Consider the following 19,503-nt stretch of genomic DNA (forward strand, 5'->3'; position numbering starts at 1 on the left):
TAGAAACTTTTTACTATTGTAACAGAGCAACACATTATGACAAAGTTTAAGAACCACTACATCCGTGCACAGAGACACTCAGTGACAATACAAGTGTCACTGTATATGAGAGCAGGCACTGAGAGGAGAAATCTGTTTACAGTAAACACTTCTGCTTGGAAGTAGGAAACTAGAATGACCTTCTGTTCTCAGAAGGATCGGCATTAAGATGACTAATGGGCCAAGGAGGATTGATTTATCGGGAAGAATAAAAATTTAGCTATATATAGAGCTCAGCTATGCAACTCGCAAGGGAATAGGTGTGGTGGGAAAGTAACCCCAGAGCTAATAGTAGAAGGAAGATGAGGAACAACTCACCGTTGGGATAAGCTAAGACAACGGGCACAAAAGCAGGGAGAGTGTACGGCACCGAAGGGGGAAAACTCTCCAGCCATGGGACAAATCTAGTCCCAGCTTAAGCCCCACAGCTTAGGCCCTGATGTCCTAAAACTTCCGGAATGAGAAGCTACAAAGATGCAGGGCTGGGAATTGCACAAAGGTGAGGTCCACCTGCATTGGTGTTGTATCAAGGGTAATCCTTGAATTTTATGTTCTGTTAATCCGTACTGGAAGGGGTGGGTTTGGGTTGGTTGGTTGGTCATTGGGGGTTTTTTAATAGAAACACTGAGTGAGTCCAGAGCTACTGAGCATTGTCCTTTTAAACTGTGAAACTTCCGAGGGTTATTTTCTTTACCTGTAATTCTTTTCCCCTTTGTAGAAATGCATCAAGGAAAATGAGAAAAGACTAGTTCATTTTCTCATCTATTTAATAAGGCTGGAGCCTTCACGGTACACAACCTTACTCCTTTTCAGCTCACTACAGGCAGCGATACACAAACACGCGTACTGCTTTTGCTGCCCCACTCTTTCTCCTGGCCCGTCTCTTAACTCAGCCGAAGAACAGTGAAACTTTTTGCAACATCACAAATGCCAGAATATCTCAACCTCTAACCACCCCCAGATATCTGTGCTTTTCTAGAGAGCTCCTAATGATTCCAAGTTTTCCTTTGTATCGCCAAATGCTCTTGGAAGAACATATTGCTCTTCATTTGACGGTACAGGACACGTTTTTCAACGCATGCCAGAATTATCAAAGCTTTGCTAAGAAAAAAAAACAACACACAACAAAAAACCCTAAAAGTGCCTTTTGCAGCTTCTATTTAGAAAGTCAAGGCAGATAAGTGACAATTCTGAGAGCTGCATTAGCAACAGAAGTAATTACAGGGGATGAATGGGCCAATTGACTTGGACTTGATTTCTTTTCCTCCATGCAAAAATCATGAGTCTTTGCACTTAGAGGAACAATTAAACCTGTATTCAGGAAAAAACAGTTAGGTTATTACCTGTCATAACAGTTGAAGTCATCTAACCAGCAGCCTTTCTTCACCAGCTCGATGGAGCCCGAGTTGTTTCTCCAGGAGGCGTAGCAGTGGAGACGCTTGTCCTTCTCCCCCTCGCAGCGCTCCACGCCGCTCTGGTTGGTCTTCTCCAACTCCCAGTTGGCGTTGTAGTAAATGCATTCCCTCGTCTCAGCCTCCCCATGGCCTGGTCCTGAAGGAAATTTCAAACCCCAAGTACGTTCATGCAAAATCAGAAACAGATCCTGGAAGACGCATCTCCACATGGCTTTGCTTTAGGTGATGCATACATTTGCCTCCCTGGAAACTAAGCAGCTCATCAATGTGAGCTTCAGCATGGTGCAGAGGGTTATTCTCCTTTGCTGGTGTGAGGTGGTGAACAGAGAGGTCAGGTTTGCCTGGGCTCACAACAGAGCTCAAGGTAAAGCCAAGAGCCCAGCTGAGAACCACCCCAGGTCTCCTCTGGCCACAGGACCCTAACAGAGGGATGTACAAGGTGACCCATATCCAGCATTTTCTAACCACAGAAACCGTATGTAGGAAAGACAACCTCCCAGGGTGCTACTTGCTGCTTGCTGTAACGCAACGGAGTTACCCTCCCTCTCCACCACTATTTTGGGAAGCATCACCTGAAAATAAATGGTTTCTTATGTGGGTAGGATGTAACTGAGAACAGATAATATTCGTCCTGCAGAGGAGGGCCAGACTAGCGCCTATTCCTCACTTAGACCCCAGTTCAGGCTTATTTCAGCAGGTGTCCATATGATAAATACTGTGATTTTAGCTGTGGTTGACACAGCTCACGCTGCCTCTCCACCCAAGCAAGACCTTGAGCAAAAAGCAACTCTGTTCCCCAAACAACTCTGGCCATCCCAAACGGACGTTTGGCCACCACAGACAAAGGAGTCTCCGTAGCCTGTGGGTCTTGCCCCCTTTACAGCCTTGTACCAACGGACCGTGGAGTTGCTACTGCCCCAAGTGAAACAATTCCCCCACAGCCACCATGGCGCGGAACGGAAATATGATTACAGACACGTGCATTAAAAAATGGAGTCAAGGAAGGGAACACTGATATCTGCAGGTGACTTGTTTTGTCCTAAGCCCTAGAAATCTCCTCTTCATTTGAAAATATTCTGCTTTGTGGGATTTTGAAGATTAGTTTAAAATGAGAAGAATGAAACAAACACACGACATGTAAGCAGACATCAACAAAAGGTACCATGAAGCTTGTGATTGCATAAATCCTGAGAAGCCCTGCAGCCACCTCTCTTTGGGATTACCCAACCCAAGGCAAGGTCAGACCTGGCCATTATTTTGACGGATTGCAATCATGGAAAATGTAGGTATCCCAATAAAATGTGTTGACAACTGGGTAGAAAACATGAATGGGTCCCGCAGGATGGTGAAATGAAAGTGCTGTGCTCCCAGAATAGTCAGTCCTTTGCAAAGCACAGAACCAAGTTTCTGGCTGGAAAATTTTGCAGTGCTTTTATGACTATCTTCTCCAAAGGCCGTGCAACCTTTAATGTTGAGATTAAGGCAGTCAGGCCGTGTCTGGAAGATCTAAATGCAACCCAGCCTGTGATTCTCACTCAACATGGCAAACCAGCCACTTCTGAAAGGTCTCTACAAGGTGATGCAATTCAGTCTTCACAAGACAATGGGCAGCAAGTGGCTTCCAGCCAGCAGGGAGAACACCCAGCCTGGGCACAGCCACCAGCTCCAGGCCCTGGATACCTCCTGTAGCTTCACCGTTTCCAGAGGTGAACACCCATCCACTACTCATCTATGTACCCTCACAAACCTGACTGGAGAAGGGGGTGTTACTCCCAAGTGAAGATCCAACCTGCCAAGATTAAACATCTCGTACCAAGTGAGCGGGATGCTGGGGGAAGCCTGACCTGCCTTTCCACAGCCCACAGCTCCTCCAGTTGCCAAGACTCCAGCCTGTTACCTCGTGGCAGGATTCACCTCCAATTTTGCAGTGCATGAACAGCCCTTTAGAGATGGCGCTTGAGCTAGAGATTGCATTCATGCTGTTGAATGTAGCCTGATCTGCTGTAGGGAACCAACATTCTGCTGCCAATGGTCGTCAAGCAAGGAGCGCAGATGACCTGGCACGGTGCAGAAGCAGAACTGCAAGAAGGTTAAAGGAGAAACCATAGTTTCTGCACAAACTAGGGATGATGTGTCCAACCTGCTCCTGATACCAACACCTGGACTCAGCAACAGGTAATTTTCACGGCATGGAGCAAGCTCATCAGACTAGTAAGATCTCTTTCCAAGTTGAAGAGATGTTCAATCCTTCAGTAACTCTTTTTTTTTTGGAAGAAGGTTTAATCTGCATTGTGGGAGAGACTGCAAGGGAGGAGGGTATGAGAAAGTCATAAAGCTGACTTCTGAAACTGGAAATTATATTCAAAGCACACACGAACAAGAGCTCGATTTCAATAGCACCTGCAGATTTTATCGGCACTTGCAAAGCTCTGAGTTTTCCGCTGACAAGTTGCTTACTGTAATAAAAACAACCCACCAATATCCCTCAACACAGAATAGTGTCAATATTGACACTCCTCGTTAAAGCCTTGATATTTGTTCTCTTGATACTTACACCACACTTTGTTGGGGTAGATAAAGCATTTTTGCTAAATACTGGTTAAATCAGCATTGTCTTGTGTGCAGGGACGACGATATCTTTTTATTTATAACGGAATAACTAAATAACTTCAGTGTAATGGCTTCCAGCTGATACCTGATAGCTAAGACTCACTATCACCTTCTGGTCCAGTCCTTGAAATACATTTTGTAATATCATTTCCATCATCCCAAACCGAATCCCTGGATGGAAAATTCCTCCCCCTCCCCAACCCCATCTCCCAGAAATCAGGAAGGTTTAATGAACCATTTGCCTGGGAAACAGCCCCAAAATCTAATCCTGGCTCAGCCACCTCCGTCTGTAACCTCGAGCAATTTTGTGTAGCCTCTGTTTTCTCCACCCGCAACGAGGGCCAATGTAATGCACAAAGCTGTGGTGAGATTTGATGTTTCCACTGTGCTTTGAAAAGGGAATGTTAAAAAGATGTGAAGCAAGAGCTATATCGGCTCTGGGACCAGCAAACCGAGCCTGCTAAATCCTGTGCTGAGCCCAAAGCTCCCTTCCCCCAAGACAGTTGTCTTTTCTGGAACAAGTTTCAGCTGAAGACTAAGATCTGCTTGCAAACACGCAAACCCAACTCGGCAAACAGCAACCGCGCCAGGAAAAAGGCCTTTCGCAGTTTTTTCCCCCGCTGTCAAAGTTTAGATGAATTGAAAAAAGCATGTATAAAGTTTTGGATGACAAAATAAATACATGTTTCCTTAAAACAGCTCCTAAGGATGTGTGCATTAAGGAGACACTTTAAAAACCTGCGTGTTTGCTACCTGCCTTCAGATCTTTTTTAAAAGCCATTTGGTAAGGACCCTCATCCTGCTGGGTGCTCAGGACTGCAAGAAACCCTTTTGTTTGTGCCCAAGATGGACTCAGCAGGAAGGGGCATGGCTCCAGGACTGGGTGTTAATTTACCTGCTGCTTTAGCTCATCAAGAAACACTCACACCTTGCTCTGTAATGGATCATGCAGAGACGAAAGTTTGTAGCTAACTGCTTTATCTGCACTCACTGTGTTAAAAACCTCAGCTGAATGGAGGAAGGGGGAATTGAGACAGGGTTTTGACCCTTTGAGGGAGAACGGTGGGGTGGTTGTGACTAAGAGAAGGGAATCTGAGCTCTGCTCCTGCATCTCCAGGGCCCCACGTAATTCTTCCTGCCTCCTCTTTCCCCCTTGGGCAATGGCTATGGAAGTGCCTGCTCCCCCAAGGCCACCAGAGGTCTGTAAGAAACACTGAGCTGGACACTTCTGCAGAGTAACACAGGTGGAAGAGGTACAGATCACCCATGTCCTGCTTCTCATTTCAAGTTGCAAGAAAAATTGGAGGGTATCGCCCCTCTGGATGCAGGAGGTGCTTTTCTCCTTCCACTGGACATAGCTGACGCATTAGCGCAACAAGGGTTGGGCTGGACTTGAGTGAGCTTCCCTCAACCCACAGCAGCACAACCTGGACTAAGGGAGGTTTTGAACCAAACCTGAGCAGTTGACGAAGTGACAGGATTAATTTTGGCAACAAAAAGCTTTTCCTAAAACAAAAGCCTTTGGGTGAAGTCACAAACCACAGTTTGAGATGGACTAAAGGGGCTGTGTCCCCCCGGTCCTGCCCTTCCCTCCCCATGATGCTCTTGTCATCTCCCTCATGCCAGCACTGGCATGTGGTATGAAAGCTTTTGACCTCCTTCACTTGGTGGCATTGCCTGGTGAGGACACCCACGCTCAGCTTTTGGCGGAAAGTCAACAGGACTTGGGAGTAATGAGACATAAGACATTTGCTAAACAAGTGTTGGAAGACTGATATCGGAACTTGGTTTAATTCATTGGGCCCCCGTTCCCCTCCCACCTAACCCCACTTTGCCAGCCACAAAGCAAAAGTTGGAAAAAAAGGTGTTTCCTACCAGCAGGAACTCCCAGGTACAGGCAAGAGGTACAAATGCAGGTGGGATCTGCTGGCCCCTGCCACACGTATGCATTTTGCAAGGGAGATGTTTCAACCACGTCTGCAGAAACCAGCACAGGCAGAACCGCCTCGCTGCATAGGCAGCGTTTTGCAAAAAATGCTGAGCAAGCAAACCGGGAGCACACACGTCGGGCAGGAGCATGGCATCTCCAGCAGCGCAGCCTGCTATCAGCCCCAGTCCTCTCCACGGAAAAGAGCCTCATGTCAGCAGCCAGGCAAAAACAATAAACATTTTAATACCACGATCCACAAATATTTAAGGAATAAAGTCTGAAGTCCTGTTTGAAATCAAAGTCTAAGGAAGAATCAGGCTTTCCAGGAGCAGATGGGTTTCTGGCATCCCACTGCATCCACCCAGCACTTTGGGGATGACAGGGAGTGGCTTCTCCCAACGCCTTCCTCAAACAAAAGCCACACACGAATACCTTTACACAAAACACCACCAAGCCCAAATAACTCCCAACACATCATGAAGGCAGAGGGAGGCTACCCACCACCACCCATTTTTGGGGTGGAAGTCAACTTTTGACCTCAGTCCTGAGAAGCTATCATTACGCTGATTCCTTTGGGTCAATTTTCTGCTCCAGATGACTGAAGCATCACCAGGATTTTGCCGAGCAAGACCCCCAGCACCTATCTGAGGCATATAATGATGGTAAGAGCAGTTGAAACACTGTGTGACGTGGGAAGACCTCTCTCCTCTACTTGGGAGTTGCAAGGCACAGAGGGGGCTCATTAAAAAGGGTCCTCTTGAACTGAAGGACTTCAGCCTGCTGAGGCGTGGGACCTTGCTGCTGATCTGAGACTAAACTCTGCTCTCCTAATTTGGAGCTGCCGACAGATCACTGAGGCTGTGTCATTATCCAACAGCTGCTAAATTATAGCCAAGATCCAGTGTAGCAACTCCAGGTCTAGGTGTTAGCTGTTGCTGGGCTCCTAACTCATAATTAGATACACAGGGAATATCTTCCCCAAGGCTGAGGGCTGCTATAAATCTCAGCTCTTTATCTCTGCCTGTCCCCTTTTTAAAACCTAAAATGAAAGTATATACAAAAAGATGGGATGTGTCAAAATAGTCTGCATAAACACGGAGTGATTTACCAGACAGTCTGTTTGCCTAACTGTCAAAACCACCGGGCTTTACACATGAAACTGTGTATGCAACTGAAGTTATTTGCAAACACTTAGTTATGTCCCTATATAGCTATTTGTACATGTAATTTTATAATATAAAATGACAGAGATTGTACACTGAATTGGGGTAATTGCCCTCTAATTTGGAGGGTAATTGCATGTAGCAATTAAGCAACTGCGGATGCATTCTTGCATGTATGATTATGGAAGTCGGGCCCTTTGTTTGAGGTTTGGGTTTGTTTTCAAGAGCTATCCCTCAAACCACGGTATGGCTGAGCAGAGCTGGGGAACAGGAGGCTGCTGGGCGCTCACCTTGCAGCGCACCATGTGCTGGGATGAGCCACTTCAGCAGCAGCTCGCGCCTGCCCCTTCCCATTGCTCAGCGCCTGCAGGGACGCTAAACCAGCCGCCTCCAAACCCAGGGCTGAATTTTGGCCCAACCTTCAGTGGGGGAACCACGATCTAAGCATGAGTAGAGCACACTGGGAGGCACTGGTGGGGCGGGAAAGGCAGGGAAGGGCTGCTGCCCCCCAGCTCTCCCTCTCCCAGACACCTGCCCAGAAGTTACGCACAGGATTGCAAATACAAGAAGTTCAAATAGTTATTACCAGCATTTTGGATCCCAAAATCAAGCCAGAAGAAGGCTTGCAATTGAGAAAGTTTGGAAAATGTTGCTCTAGAGAGACCACCCAGTCGCATCTCTGCAGAGCCGATAATGAATCCGCAATTAGTAAATGTTGCTCCAGCACTTATTCCCCAAGCGGAGTGATTTCATTCCTGCTGTACTTAAATAAAACGGTCTAAATATGTTTTTAGGCAAAGCATCAAACTAGCGATGACATCTGTGGTTAAGTACGTAACTGTACATGAGGATTCGAAGACTCGTTGCTTATATCCCTGTTCTTTCACAAAAGCCTTGAAACGGCGGAGCTCCACGTAACAGAAACGGGCCCCACGTAACAGAAATGACCCCCTTTCTCAAGCCAAAACTTCATCCCACTTTTGGGGACCCCCATGGCCGCATACGCCCAGGCACAGAGCCTTCCGGTAGGCTGGATGCAGGGATGGGCAGTGCCCTGGCTTATTAAAAAACCTGGTGAAGCATCGACTATTTCGAAACGTTTTGGTTCTTAAGCCAGATCAGGTAAAACCGGGCACATGCAGCACCAAGAACAGCAATGGTGTAATGCCAAGGGAGGATATTACTTTGAATTTTGTTTTCTGTCAATACATTTGGCATATCCCACGATAAGAGAGCTCTAAGTTTTCTAGTCAATCAATGGCTGTTAATCTATTATCTCAGCATATATTGCCATGGTAACCTGCAATGATGCCATTGACAACCAGTCTCAAAAGGACAGGAGGCTTTAAGTCATTTTCTTTTAAAATTAAAAAAGGAACTTTAATATTAAGAAATACATCCTCCCTGCTCACCAGGGATGACAACTCAGGGCTTCTATATTCACACCATGACTCACGCTTCACAGCGTCCACGGACATCTGTGTAGCAATCCCCCCCTCCCCCCCCATATATCTCTTTTTTAACTTGCACTTAACTCAGTAAAAGATAACAAGGAAATTATTCAAAAGAATTAGAGCTTTATTGCAATCTTCCCCCAAACTGCTAGTAAAACCTGTTTTGTAAAATATAGGGAGCATGTTTTAAGAGTCATTACTGCCAGCTCAGGGAAAGGATGCAATAAAGGTTTAATTCTTTTGAATAATTTCACTGGTATTTTAAGTGGAATAGGGTGGATAGAAGAAGGCTCTGGAGAAGGACGTGTGGCATCCCAGCTCCTTACAAATCCATAAAATCAGACAGATTCCTGTTTAGGGAAGACGGAGCTGAGTGAGATGACAGCATTATTCGATTTAGTGAAATACTGAGTGTACACACACACACACACAGAGCTGATGAGATTAATCTCCTGGCCCAAAGGGGAGGATCACTCAGGAAAAGGTTTAGTAAATCATTCCTCTGGCCAGGCAGAGCGATCCAAGGAGGTTTGGCCAGGTCACCGGCTGGACTGGTGCGCGGCAGGAGAGAACCATTGCCAGCAGTTAATCAATTTTTGGAAGCAGTGCATTTTTTACTTGAACTCAGCTGGTCATTTCTATATTTTATTTAAAGAAGAGATCATTTTAGTTATCCATTAGAAAAATCCCATTTTGTAGCATTTCAGTTAAGGACAAAGCCAAAATGTAATTAGATTTCTCCCTTCACATCACTAACTGTATCTGTCTCCCCAAAAAAAGGCTTTAGTTCTTTAATAAAACCATCAGGGAGATCAATCAAAAGCATTTAATGCCGTGGTGCTTCTGCAGTTCATGTTTAAATGCACTTTGGGTCACAAACGAGGCAATTTGGACAGCAGAGCTCAAACTGGATTAGTAATAACACACAAAAAAGGCCCAATTTCTTTTTGTAATTTTTTTTTTCCTTTACAGATACACAAACCTCCGCTACACCCAAGAGGATAAAACCAAAATCAAGTCAGCCTTGATTAACAGAAAGCTACGCACCCAAAAAGGGCACGGCCACCGACCGCCTGCTGCACGCGGGGCGGGGCGGAGGAGAACGCGCGAAGCCGCAGACCGCCCGGCCAAGCTTCCCGAGGGGCTGCGCTCTGTCCATGCGTGACTGTCCCCACGCGTGCCACCTCGTGCAGGACCTCTGCCACAAGCGTAGCAGGAGAACGCCGACTGCTCCTCCATCCACCCTGCTCGTCTGGAGACGCCGCCTGGCTTCCTTTCCATCACTACACCAGGAAAATGCCTTGCTCCGTACAGGACTTCCACTGAGGCGAGGCTGTGCTTTCCCCCCAGGCCACGAGTTTTCAAACAAGCATATAGTTACTGAGATTTTTTTTTTTTTTCTTAAATATGAGGTGTGCATTTATAAAAGCATTAAGCAGACCATTTATTTGGCTTGTAACAGCAATGAGTACTCTCTGGCATGAAAAATGGACCCTTGTGGGCTAAGCACTGTGCAAATAAGCTACCGAGAAGGTTGTCTCACCCCCCAAACTTTGCAGCCTTGGTGAAGGAAAATACTAAGAGTTTAATTACAAGATTAAGATATTTCCAACTACACTCCTAAAAACCAAACAGAGGGCAGATTTTGACCAGATGCCACAAATCACTAAGTAAAATATGCAGCAAATTCTGAAATGACATTTAAAACATAATCATTTGTTCTCTCCTGTTCTCTCCGGGAACCAGCATGAGGTCTCCAAAGAGCATGGGAGGAGGAAGTGAAATCGCGTATGTTCGTAAATATTTCCCTCCCCTACACAGTGACGTTTTGAAAAGCTTTCAAAGCAAGCCTACAAAAAATAATTTCCTTCCAGGCAAAGGGATGAGGATAGGGGAGCATCCCCCTGTGGAGCGCAGAGGTTTAAGGAATAGCAATAACCACGTGACAATACCTTTCCCAGCTCTCTCACCTGTGCCTGCTCCATCCCTGCATCCTCATCCTCCCATGCTGCTGCCAGAAATGCCTTTCATAGCTCCTGATTTCTAAGGTCTTCTCCAGGGAGAGACCGATGTGTCTAACACACCACGGCCCACCTGGCAAGCCACAGAGAGCTTCGGTACCCAAACACCAGCACCTCAATTCATAATCCACACATGGTCCTCTAAGATTTATCAGCAGGGCCATTTCAAATATGCTTTAAAATGTGCTGAGTCTACTAAGATTGGGCCCCAAGTGCTTTTCTATTGATTCTGCTTGACATTTCCAAATACCACAATTCCAAATTTAATTCACTGGTAATTGGAAAAACTGTAATACATGTAAATGGACATGAAGATGTTGGAAGTCCAAAAGGTCAAGCATCAGGAAAGCATGTCCCCAAGAACTAAATGATGTTTGTTTGTCTTCTTGTCACCCTCTTCCACTTGAATAATCAAAGCTCGGAGTTGGGCAGTTTTCTCGGCAGGATGGAGGAAGAAAGGAAATAAAACAGCACACTCACTCTGAACTGTGGGACAGGGCTCAAAACTCTGTCACTGACCAAATTTCACAGACCATTGAGATGACTCACTTCAGCAGCAGATTACATGAGCAAGCGGGAAACTCAGGGAAGAATTAATCTGATAAATCTTTTCAGTAGAAGAAGATTCTCTCGATTTAGAAATCAGATATCTAAGATTACCTCTCTGCTACTCCGTGGCCTTACAGGCACTGAGCTTCTCCTTGCCAGCCAGTTGAAGGGGAGGCACTGGCTAAGAGAAAAACTTACCATACGTAAAAGTTCAAACCTCAGTTGCGGTGTGATGATGGATGTTTGTTGGCTGATCCCAACTGGGGTCTTTACTTTATTCACCTGAGAAAACCAAACTTCTGCTTCAGAGGAACCAAGGGCTTTAGCAAGAAGAAACACTGCATGCAGGGGATGCATGTCCAGGCCTTTACATAGAGCCCTGAGTTGCAGCAAAGCCCACGGCTCCCTGTCGCATGCTGGAAGGTTCAATATTTTGATGGGTAATTAAGTCCTTTTGGGCAAAGGCCATTCTCATTAAATACAATATGACAAAACTCCCATATTTCCCTATGTTCCAGAGAATAAAACGCGCAAATTTTAGCTGCCAGTCCAGCCTGCATTCCCCAGCACGTGTGCTATCGCCGATGCTCTGATGCCCTGGTGCATTATAGCTCTAAGAGTAAGAATAGAATCAAAATACAGCGCACAAACAAGCACTAGCACAGTCTATAGCCAGTGTTACACTGGTGAAGGACAAGCATGTGTTACCACATCCCAGGCAGAGATTCCTCAGTTCAGTCCACGGCAGTAGATACGAAAATACTTGACAACTCCTTGAAGCAAGCGACATCTTTTACATTACATCCAAGATCTTCAGACCTTTCAAGTTTTGCAAAAGAAGAAAGACTTTTCAAGGCCTCTTTCCCAGAATACATTGGTACTTCAAGAGTTAACAAGCTTCACTTAAAGCACAAGAAGGCGGTTGAACCTAGCCTGAAAAAGAAGGGAGGCAGGAAGAAAAGCAACTCTCTAGCCCTTGCAACCACACACTAGCCTTAAGCCCTCCAAAAGGAAGTGAAGACATTCCTAAAATTCTTTAGAGGATGAGAAGCAAGTTGCCAGCCGAATCAGAAGTCCATTTCTCCCGTCTTTACGCTCTTAATGGCAAATCCCACATGAGCAATTTTCAAAGCCTCTTTTACAATGGATTTTTCTCCCAAGTGGCTACAGCACATCTAGGACTTGTCTTGTGTTTACAGAAATGTACCTTTCTCCTTCGGGTCTATTGAAAAAAGCTACCGTCAAATGACTTGAGGAAGGAATGTAGCACAATCCAATACCATCATGCAATTTCCAGTGATTGTTTCTGTTACAATAATGAAAGGCATGGAAGAAACGGCTGGATAACTACAGCGCTTCTCTAAAGACAAGTTGTAAAAGAGATGCTGAAGAGGTATTATGTAAAGGGAGGGGAGCGGAATAAAGTCACCTATTAGCTTTCATCTTGATTACACGTGCTCACCAGCTTCTGGATTCCACTTTGAAATAAAAATGTTTCTCAGCAGTTTGTCCCAGAGAGTTGAAACTCTGCCTGTTACACAGGTGGAAAGCAATAAAATAACTGTGTGCAGGTCTTCTCCTTCCCGGTGTTTTCTAGTTTTCTCAAGCCACAAGGAAGACTAAAACTCTTTGGACCACAGTGAGCACGTGGCATGGAAGGAGAAGCACTTACACGGCATCCGTGTCTGAGCTTTCTGGATACCATGAGCTCAGCAGCTCCCGCCCAGCAACTGGGTACATCCCCTTCCAGTTCAACTTTCTATTTAGGTGCCCATTCTCATGGTGACCTGGCTCCAATATTAAGCAAAATGAGAGAAAGTACTGTACTCTGAGACAATTTCCTAACCTCAGACAGGTGGGAATCTCCACAAGCCGCATCTCTGATGCCACTCCCACGTATTCAGATGCTGATGTACGAGAATGAGGAGATGGAGGTGCCCTTGTCTGGGCACTTTCAGGGACACCACAAGTATTTAGAGGGATTTACAACTGGAAATGCAATGAGAAGCCAAGAGAAGAGAAGGCTCTGGGGAGACCTTATCGCAGCCTTTCAATGTATAAAGGAGGCTTACAGGAAACATGGAGAGAGGCTTTTTTGCCAAGGCCTGTAGCAATAGGACAAGGAGCAATGGTTTTAAACTGAAAGAAGGTAGATTTAGACTGGACATAAGGAAGAATTTTTTTTATGATAAGGGTGATGAGACACTGGAACAGGTTTCCCAGAGAAGCTGCAGATGCCACATCACTGCAAATGGTCAAGGTCAAGCTGGATGGGGCTTTGAGCAACCTGGTCTAGTAGAAGGTGTCCCTGCCCGTGGCAGGGGAGTTGACTAGATGATCTTTAAAGGTCCCTGCCAACCCAAACTGTTCTGTGATTCTATAATGGAGACAGTCGGATCTCTGAAAGAAAAACAACAGTATATAGTCGTCAGCCTCTGTTACACAACTGTTGTGGTGACAAGAGGATGTTTGATCCCTGGTGACTGTCATCATGTTGAGTGTTACCAGCTGTGACCCAGAGCACACAGCACTGCTCTGCTGCCAGTCACCATCCTGATTCCAGTCACCCCTGACTTGCCACGCCTTCATTTCCCTGTAGGTAAAAAGGACTATCAACAGGCATCGACATCTGAGGCACTATATAAGACCTAGCTGAATTTCTAAGCAATAATTCTATATAAATCCTCCCTCTACTAACCTGAACACTCAGGGGAGAGACCTTTCCTGGTATCAGATAGTAGGTCAGGCCTTGACCTTGAGAGAGCAAACAATTTGAAAACTTGAAGATACTCTACATTTCTTTCTCTTCCTTCTCCTCCAGATTTCAGTAAGAGGGCAATCAAGGACCATTTCATCCTTGTTTAAACCACCTTGCAAAAAATCTTTCAAACACTCCCTCCATAACCTGCACCATGATCATTTTAGGCTGCAGCCAAACCCTCTCCCTTCCTCCTCAAAAGCTTCATCAGCAAGATGCAACAATCACTTGTTTACCTTCATGTGCATGAGTTGTAAGATGAGAGAGGTGCCTGCAGGAACGTACATAGGGAGGTTTGGCAGCTACACAGAGATGAGCAATCTGCAACCCTGAACACATCTTCTCACCGCCTCCCCCTGCTCAGGTATAACCAGGGACACAGGCGTGCAAACTACTCCCACCTCTCTAATAAAAAGGTGCAGTATGAGACATTACCGTACACTCCTGCTAATCAGCAGGAACAGAAATGGAAGACACATCACCCATAAATTCAATTTTTCTCTAAATAAAATAATAAAAAAATTCCAAGGCAATGTGAAAAGTTTCACTGAGACAGCAGCTGGTTGAGCAATAAAACCACTAAGCTATCCCCTAGGTTTGAACACCCGGGTCTCAGGGCCCTTCAGCCAATTTTCCTGAACTTTGGTAAGGTGTTGCAGCTATCCGAAAAGAGCAAACAAAGCTTTTGATAACTTTTCAGAAAGCACAGGACTGTCCATCTGCTTCCCCACCGACAAGCAGGTGAATGCACCTGCCCCAGGCAGGGCAGCAAAACACGGCCAGGAAACTCTCCACCTTTTACATCTTTCTTTTTAAGGTCGGAGCAAAGATAAGACTATAGGAGGGTTTTAGCCCACCAGTACATGTACACATTTCCCTTGGGTATCACGTCACAGTTCAGGCTTTTAAATATAAATACTCTAGTCCAGGATTAATTTTCTTTAATAACCCCAGCAAAACAACCTATCATTCTAGCTATCCTGGGACTTCTGGTGAGCACTAAGAGATGAACTCCTCTTAATGTTGAATTAAGACCAGAATTATTGCGGATCGGTCTCAAAGACGGCCCCTACTTCGTAAGGGTGAGACAACTGATGAAGGGCAAGACAGCTGATAAGCTACAATCACAGCTGGTGAGATTCCAGTTCAAAACAAACCTGGAGAAGGCAGTTCGTCACACAAAGAGCAGGCGATGTAGGGAACCCCTTCTCAGAAGATGCCTCATCATGTTTTACAAACAACCACATGCACTTGCTTGTTCTGCCATTCCTCCCCAGGTGCCTTTTGGCTTTAGATGGGGACAGGCCACCAGCCTGGGGGGGCTTTTGTTCTGGCCCAGTCTGGCCGTTGCCCACTTCCTATATTGTCCACTTTCCTTCAAACTGAAAAACATCATTTAAAGATACTTCAAATTTTGCAAGACCCAAGCAGCTACTGGTGAACCAAACGCAATATGTTACTGGCTGCCACTTCGCTCTTGATTTCCCTTTGACTACCCAGACAGTCTGCATTTCTTTTCATGTTGGGATTCGAGGAACCCAATCCCTTCAAACAACTGCCCCGAGCCCAGTTGGAGCCAGCAGCTGCTGGGAGAAGGACAGAGCGCCTCCGCGAGCTCCTCCCTGCCAGAGCCCATCCCTGCTCCCCTTCACATCAACCCTTGCAACTGCTTCCCAACGGGCAGAGATTTTGCAAGGGATTTTCATCTGTTCAGTGGTATTTTCCATCTTAACAACTATTTAATGTTTTATGTAGCAAGGATGCCCCTGCCATTTAAAGAGGGAAGCATGCAGTAGTAATTATTCATTAACAACACATCATAAGTGACCTTTATACTGATGCAGAGGAAGCTGCCGTGCCTGCCCAGCTGTATTCTGGAAGATGTGGGCCAAGAGTTTCAATGGGAGTAAAGATTTTCATGCAGGGTAGCCAGCCTATGCTCTCTTGAAAAGGTGCCCGATTCTTGAGGGGACAAAAAATATTTATAATGTCTCAAATTAAGTATCCACAAGCCACTACACAGTTTTGAAAAATCTAAGCAGAGAGAAGTCACCATAGTGCTCAGTCCAAGCTGGCATCTCACAACCACCTTTGATCTCGTCACAGCAATGAATTAAAGTATTGTCCTCCTTGCCATAAAAGGTGCGTTTCTAGCATGGGATAACTAATGGGGTTCAGCTATTTCACAACAAAATCTGAACGATACTGATGTTTCTACTGAAAAGCAGTTCTATGGATTGAATCAAAAGCAAGGGCAGAACTACAAGCCTTGCAGCAGGAGCTGGAGTCCCTCGTTTACAGCAGGCTTTTCTAGTGGGATAGGGACTACATGTTAGTTATGCTGATACAAGCCACACGTCCCTAGCGTAGTAAAAATGCAACTCCTGCCCCTGCGCCACTGCTCTTTTCAGAAGGAGATAATTAAGCTCTTTTATTCTTGGAAGAGGGCTATTCCCATCTTACGTTGCCATCCCAGGCGCACATGGATTCACATAGGAAGCAGAGCACCACACACACGAGTGAGAAGCAGAGCCAAGACACACACTCACCCAAGGTCCAGGCACTAGCATCGTTTGTGAATTAAAAATAACATGCAACACTTTATGCACGATTACATTTTCAAAAGCGAAAAGTGCTAGGAGATTTTTTTGAAGACAGCCAGTAACGTTTTGCAAGGATCGCTGACTCAAGCCCTCAATCTGGCTGTTTAGCTGATGACTGGAAAACAGCCCTGGCTATGTTTATTCTTTAGACAAAGTCCAGCTAAAAATGCATCCAGGCTTAAATAATCTGTGTAACAATGACCTCGAAACCCCAAATACAACATTGCATTGCATGCAGGTTTCCCAAGAGGATAAAGTATTGTCAGGGCTCATACCCAGCTATCCCCTTTTGACACACAGTCTACCAACGTTTTCATCTTTATAACCACCATTACTGCTCTTGGAAGTAATACATGGTTTCATTTCCATTTGCATTTCAATATGGCCCCAAGGGCTTAACATGCATCTGGTCCTCACTGCGCTAGCCTCTTCCCAAAGAGGATATTGCCTAAAGAAGGTGAGACAAAGGATGTACTGCATCGTGAGCAACCTCATGCATCGGCTTTCGGCTGGAACCATGAGTGGGCCCTCCTGCATCCTAGCCTGGTGAAGGATCCCGGTTTACTTTGCAGCTCTCCATGCCAGCATCACTTTACAAACAGCAGCAGATGTTGTTAGAATCACAGAATCACAGAATGGTTTGGGTTGGAAGGGACCTTTAAAGGCCACCTAGTCCAACCCCCCTGCAGTGAGCAGGGACATCTTCAACTAGACCAGGTTGCTCAGAGCCCCGTCCAGCCTGACCTTGAATGTTTCCAGTGATGGGGCATCTGCCACCTCTCTGGGCAACCTGGGCCAGGGTTTCACCACCCTCATTGTAAAAAATTTCTTCCTTATATCCAGTCTAATTCTACCCTCCTTTAGTTTAAAACCATCACCCCTTGCCCTGTCACTATAGGCCTTGCTAAAAAAGTTACTCCCATCCTTCCTATAGTCACCCAGTTATCACAGGTGGGGGGAGCTGGAGGAGGAGGCACAGCTCCAAGCCCAAGGTTATACATCAGGTCAGGAATGAGCTACTAGGAATATTTGACTCATCGATGTCAGAAGATCCCAAACTTCCCGTGTTACCTAAACAACAAAAGCTTAATGTAAGACACTGTAACAGGTCTGCTGAGCACAGCTTGGGAACTATAGATCTCACACGCAGGCTTGTGGCTTTATATCCACCACCTCACTCCCTCCTGCCCCTGCACAGTCCAGCCCAGCAGTGGTTTTGCTCCCATCATGAACGCTACCTTCAGTGGCAAAGAAAGACTTCCTCTATTTTTAAGACATTCATACGTTTATACAGTATTATTATTTAGGATTTGTGAGCTCTTCCGGGTAGCAAAATTCTGTTTTTATTCTGCCAAAATACTATTTTTATTCACACACTCAGTGTCTCCTGCCCCGATGCTGGTCCGAATCTCCCTCAAACCCACCATCCTGCGGCTGGGCACAGGCAGAGATGATCAATGAGACCAAGTGCCTCGGACCAGCCACACAGCTGATTAACCCTCTCTCCTCCTTGGAGAGCTTGAGTCGGTCACATCGATTTTTGCTCGCGCCATCCGCTGGATCGGCAGTGCCCACGTTGGGCACGGGGAGACGGTCCCTCCTGCCCAGCACAGGGTCAGCCTCCGGCTGCTGGCAGAGACCTGCAGACAGAAGGACCCTCAGGCCTTCTTTAAAGTAATCTTAAAATAGGGCGATGCCTCTCAATCGAGCAGGTAGCACAAGCCTTGGCGAGATGTTTAAGCTTTCAGCCGCTCACTCTTCCCATCAGCCGCGCATGCGTTTACTCCTACCCAACCACCTGCACGTCCCAGCCCATCCCCAGCCTCGACCACAGAGCTGCTGAGCATTTTTTGTACCACATGTATCTTTAGCAAGGGCTCGGTGACACGGAGTATAACACGCTTATCTCTCCATCTAAAAAATAAATATATAGTTTTTTAAGCAAGGACACATGTCAAAGAGCACAGGATGCAGTGCAGTGACTCATGCAACCAGCAAAGCACAGAATTGGCTGCATGCATGCCCACCTAGGGCATTCTGCAGCTCTTCCTATAATTAGTCCTTCAAATGCTAGAGGGGAAAGTAACAAATTCAAAGAGGTTCCACTTCCCAATTATTCACATATTTCCAAATCAAATGGTTGTCTGTCAGAGAGCAACATGCCATTGCCCTAGGATATCAAAATGCAAACTGAAAAGTCTCTCCAGGAACAGGATTTGCTTTCATTACATTTATATCACCTAATTCATTTTAAGATTATATATAATTACTCTCCCTCCATTCCACTCCCCTCCCAAGTTCAATATTCTCTCCTAAGCAATTTCAGAACACACCACACGTGCCAATGGCACTTCTTCTAAGGCAGCAGTCTCTTGCCTTTCAAAGAGTACAAGGAATTTTAATTTCTTTTTTTTTTTAGCATTTTCTTCCTTTGAATTGCTAAATCTTTGGGTGCGCATTAGCACCAAACTGCTTCCACAAGTTGTTTGGGTTTTTTTTTAAGCAAATACCTCTGAGGAACTTTTTATCTTTACTTTTGATTTGCCTTCTGACTGCCTGGAATTTCAGGCTACCCTCCCTAATGTTTTACAGCCGTTTCCCAACACTGTCAGACCCAGCGCGCTATCTTCATTTGAACATCTCCGCTTTCCTTTTAAATCCTCTTGGTTCCAGCAGGTAAACCCCCTGTAAGGTTTAATACAAGAGGAAACCAAAGTGCCCAGATTGCTTCCTCATCAACACACTATTACAGCATCGCTCCCAGTGAGGATGCAATTTCCCTGAACTAGAAAAAAGCCCTGCATCCTGAAAAAGATTTTCAGCAAACACATAAGGAGACTCTGGAGATGGGCAAGTTATTTCTGATCAGCTATGAGTATAAAGGAATTATTTCTTTATTGTTGATTTTTTAATAGGGAAGGAGGTGGGTCTCTCCCTTTAAGGAGAGATGGTGTTGGCTGC

General features: G+C 45.7%; 1 protein-coding gene across 1 annotated transcript in view; it reads right to left on the reverse strand.

Moving 5' to 3' along the window:
* ACVR2B (activin A receptor type 2B) overlaps positions 1-19,503 on the reverse strand; it is a 97,557-nt gene that overhangs the window by 16,945 nt on the left and 61,109 nt on the right. Inside the window, exon 2 of the mRNA XM_075082266.1 lies at positions 1,383-1,590. Within this exon, the coding sequence (XP_074938367.1) occupies positions 1,383-1,590 (208 nt within the window). The remainder of the gene's footprint in view (positions 1-1,382; positions 1,591-19,503) is intronic.

This window comes from Phalacrocorax aristotelis, chromosome 2 (genome assembly GCF_949628215.1).
Source record: "Phalacrocorax aristotelis chromosome 2, bGulAri2.1, whole genome shotgun sequence".
NCBI classification, from domain to species: domain Eukaryota; kingdom Metazoa; phylum Chordata; class Aves; order Suliformes; family Phalacrocoracidae; genus Phalacrocorax; species Phalacrocorax aristotelis.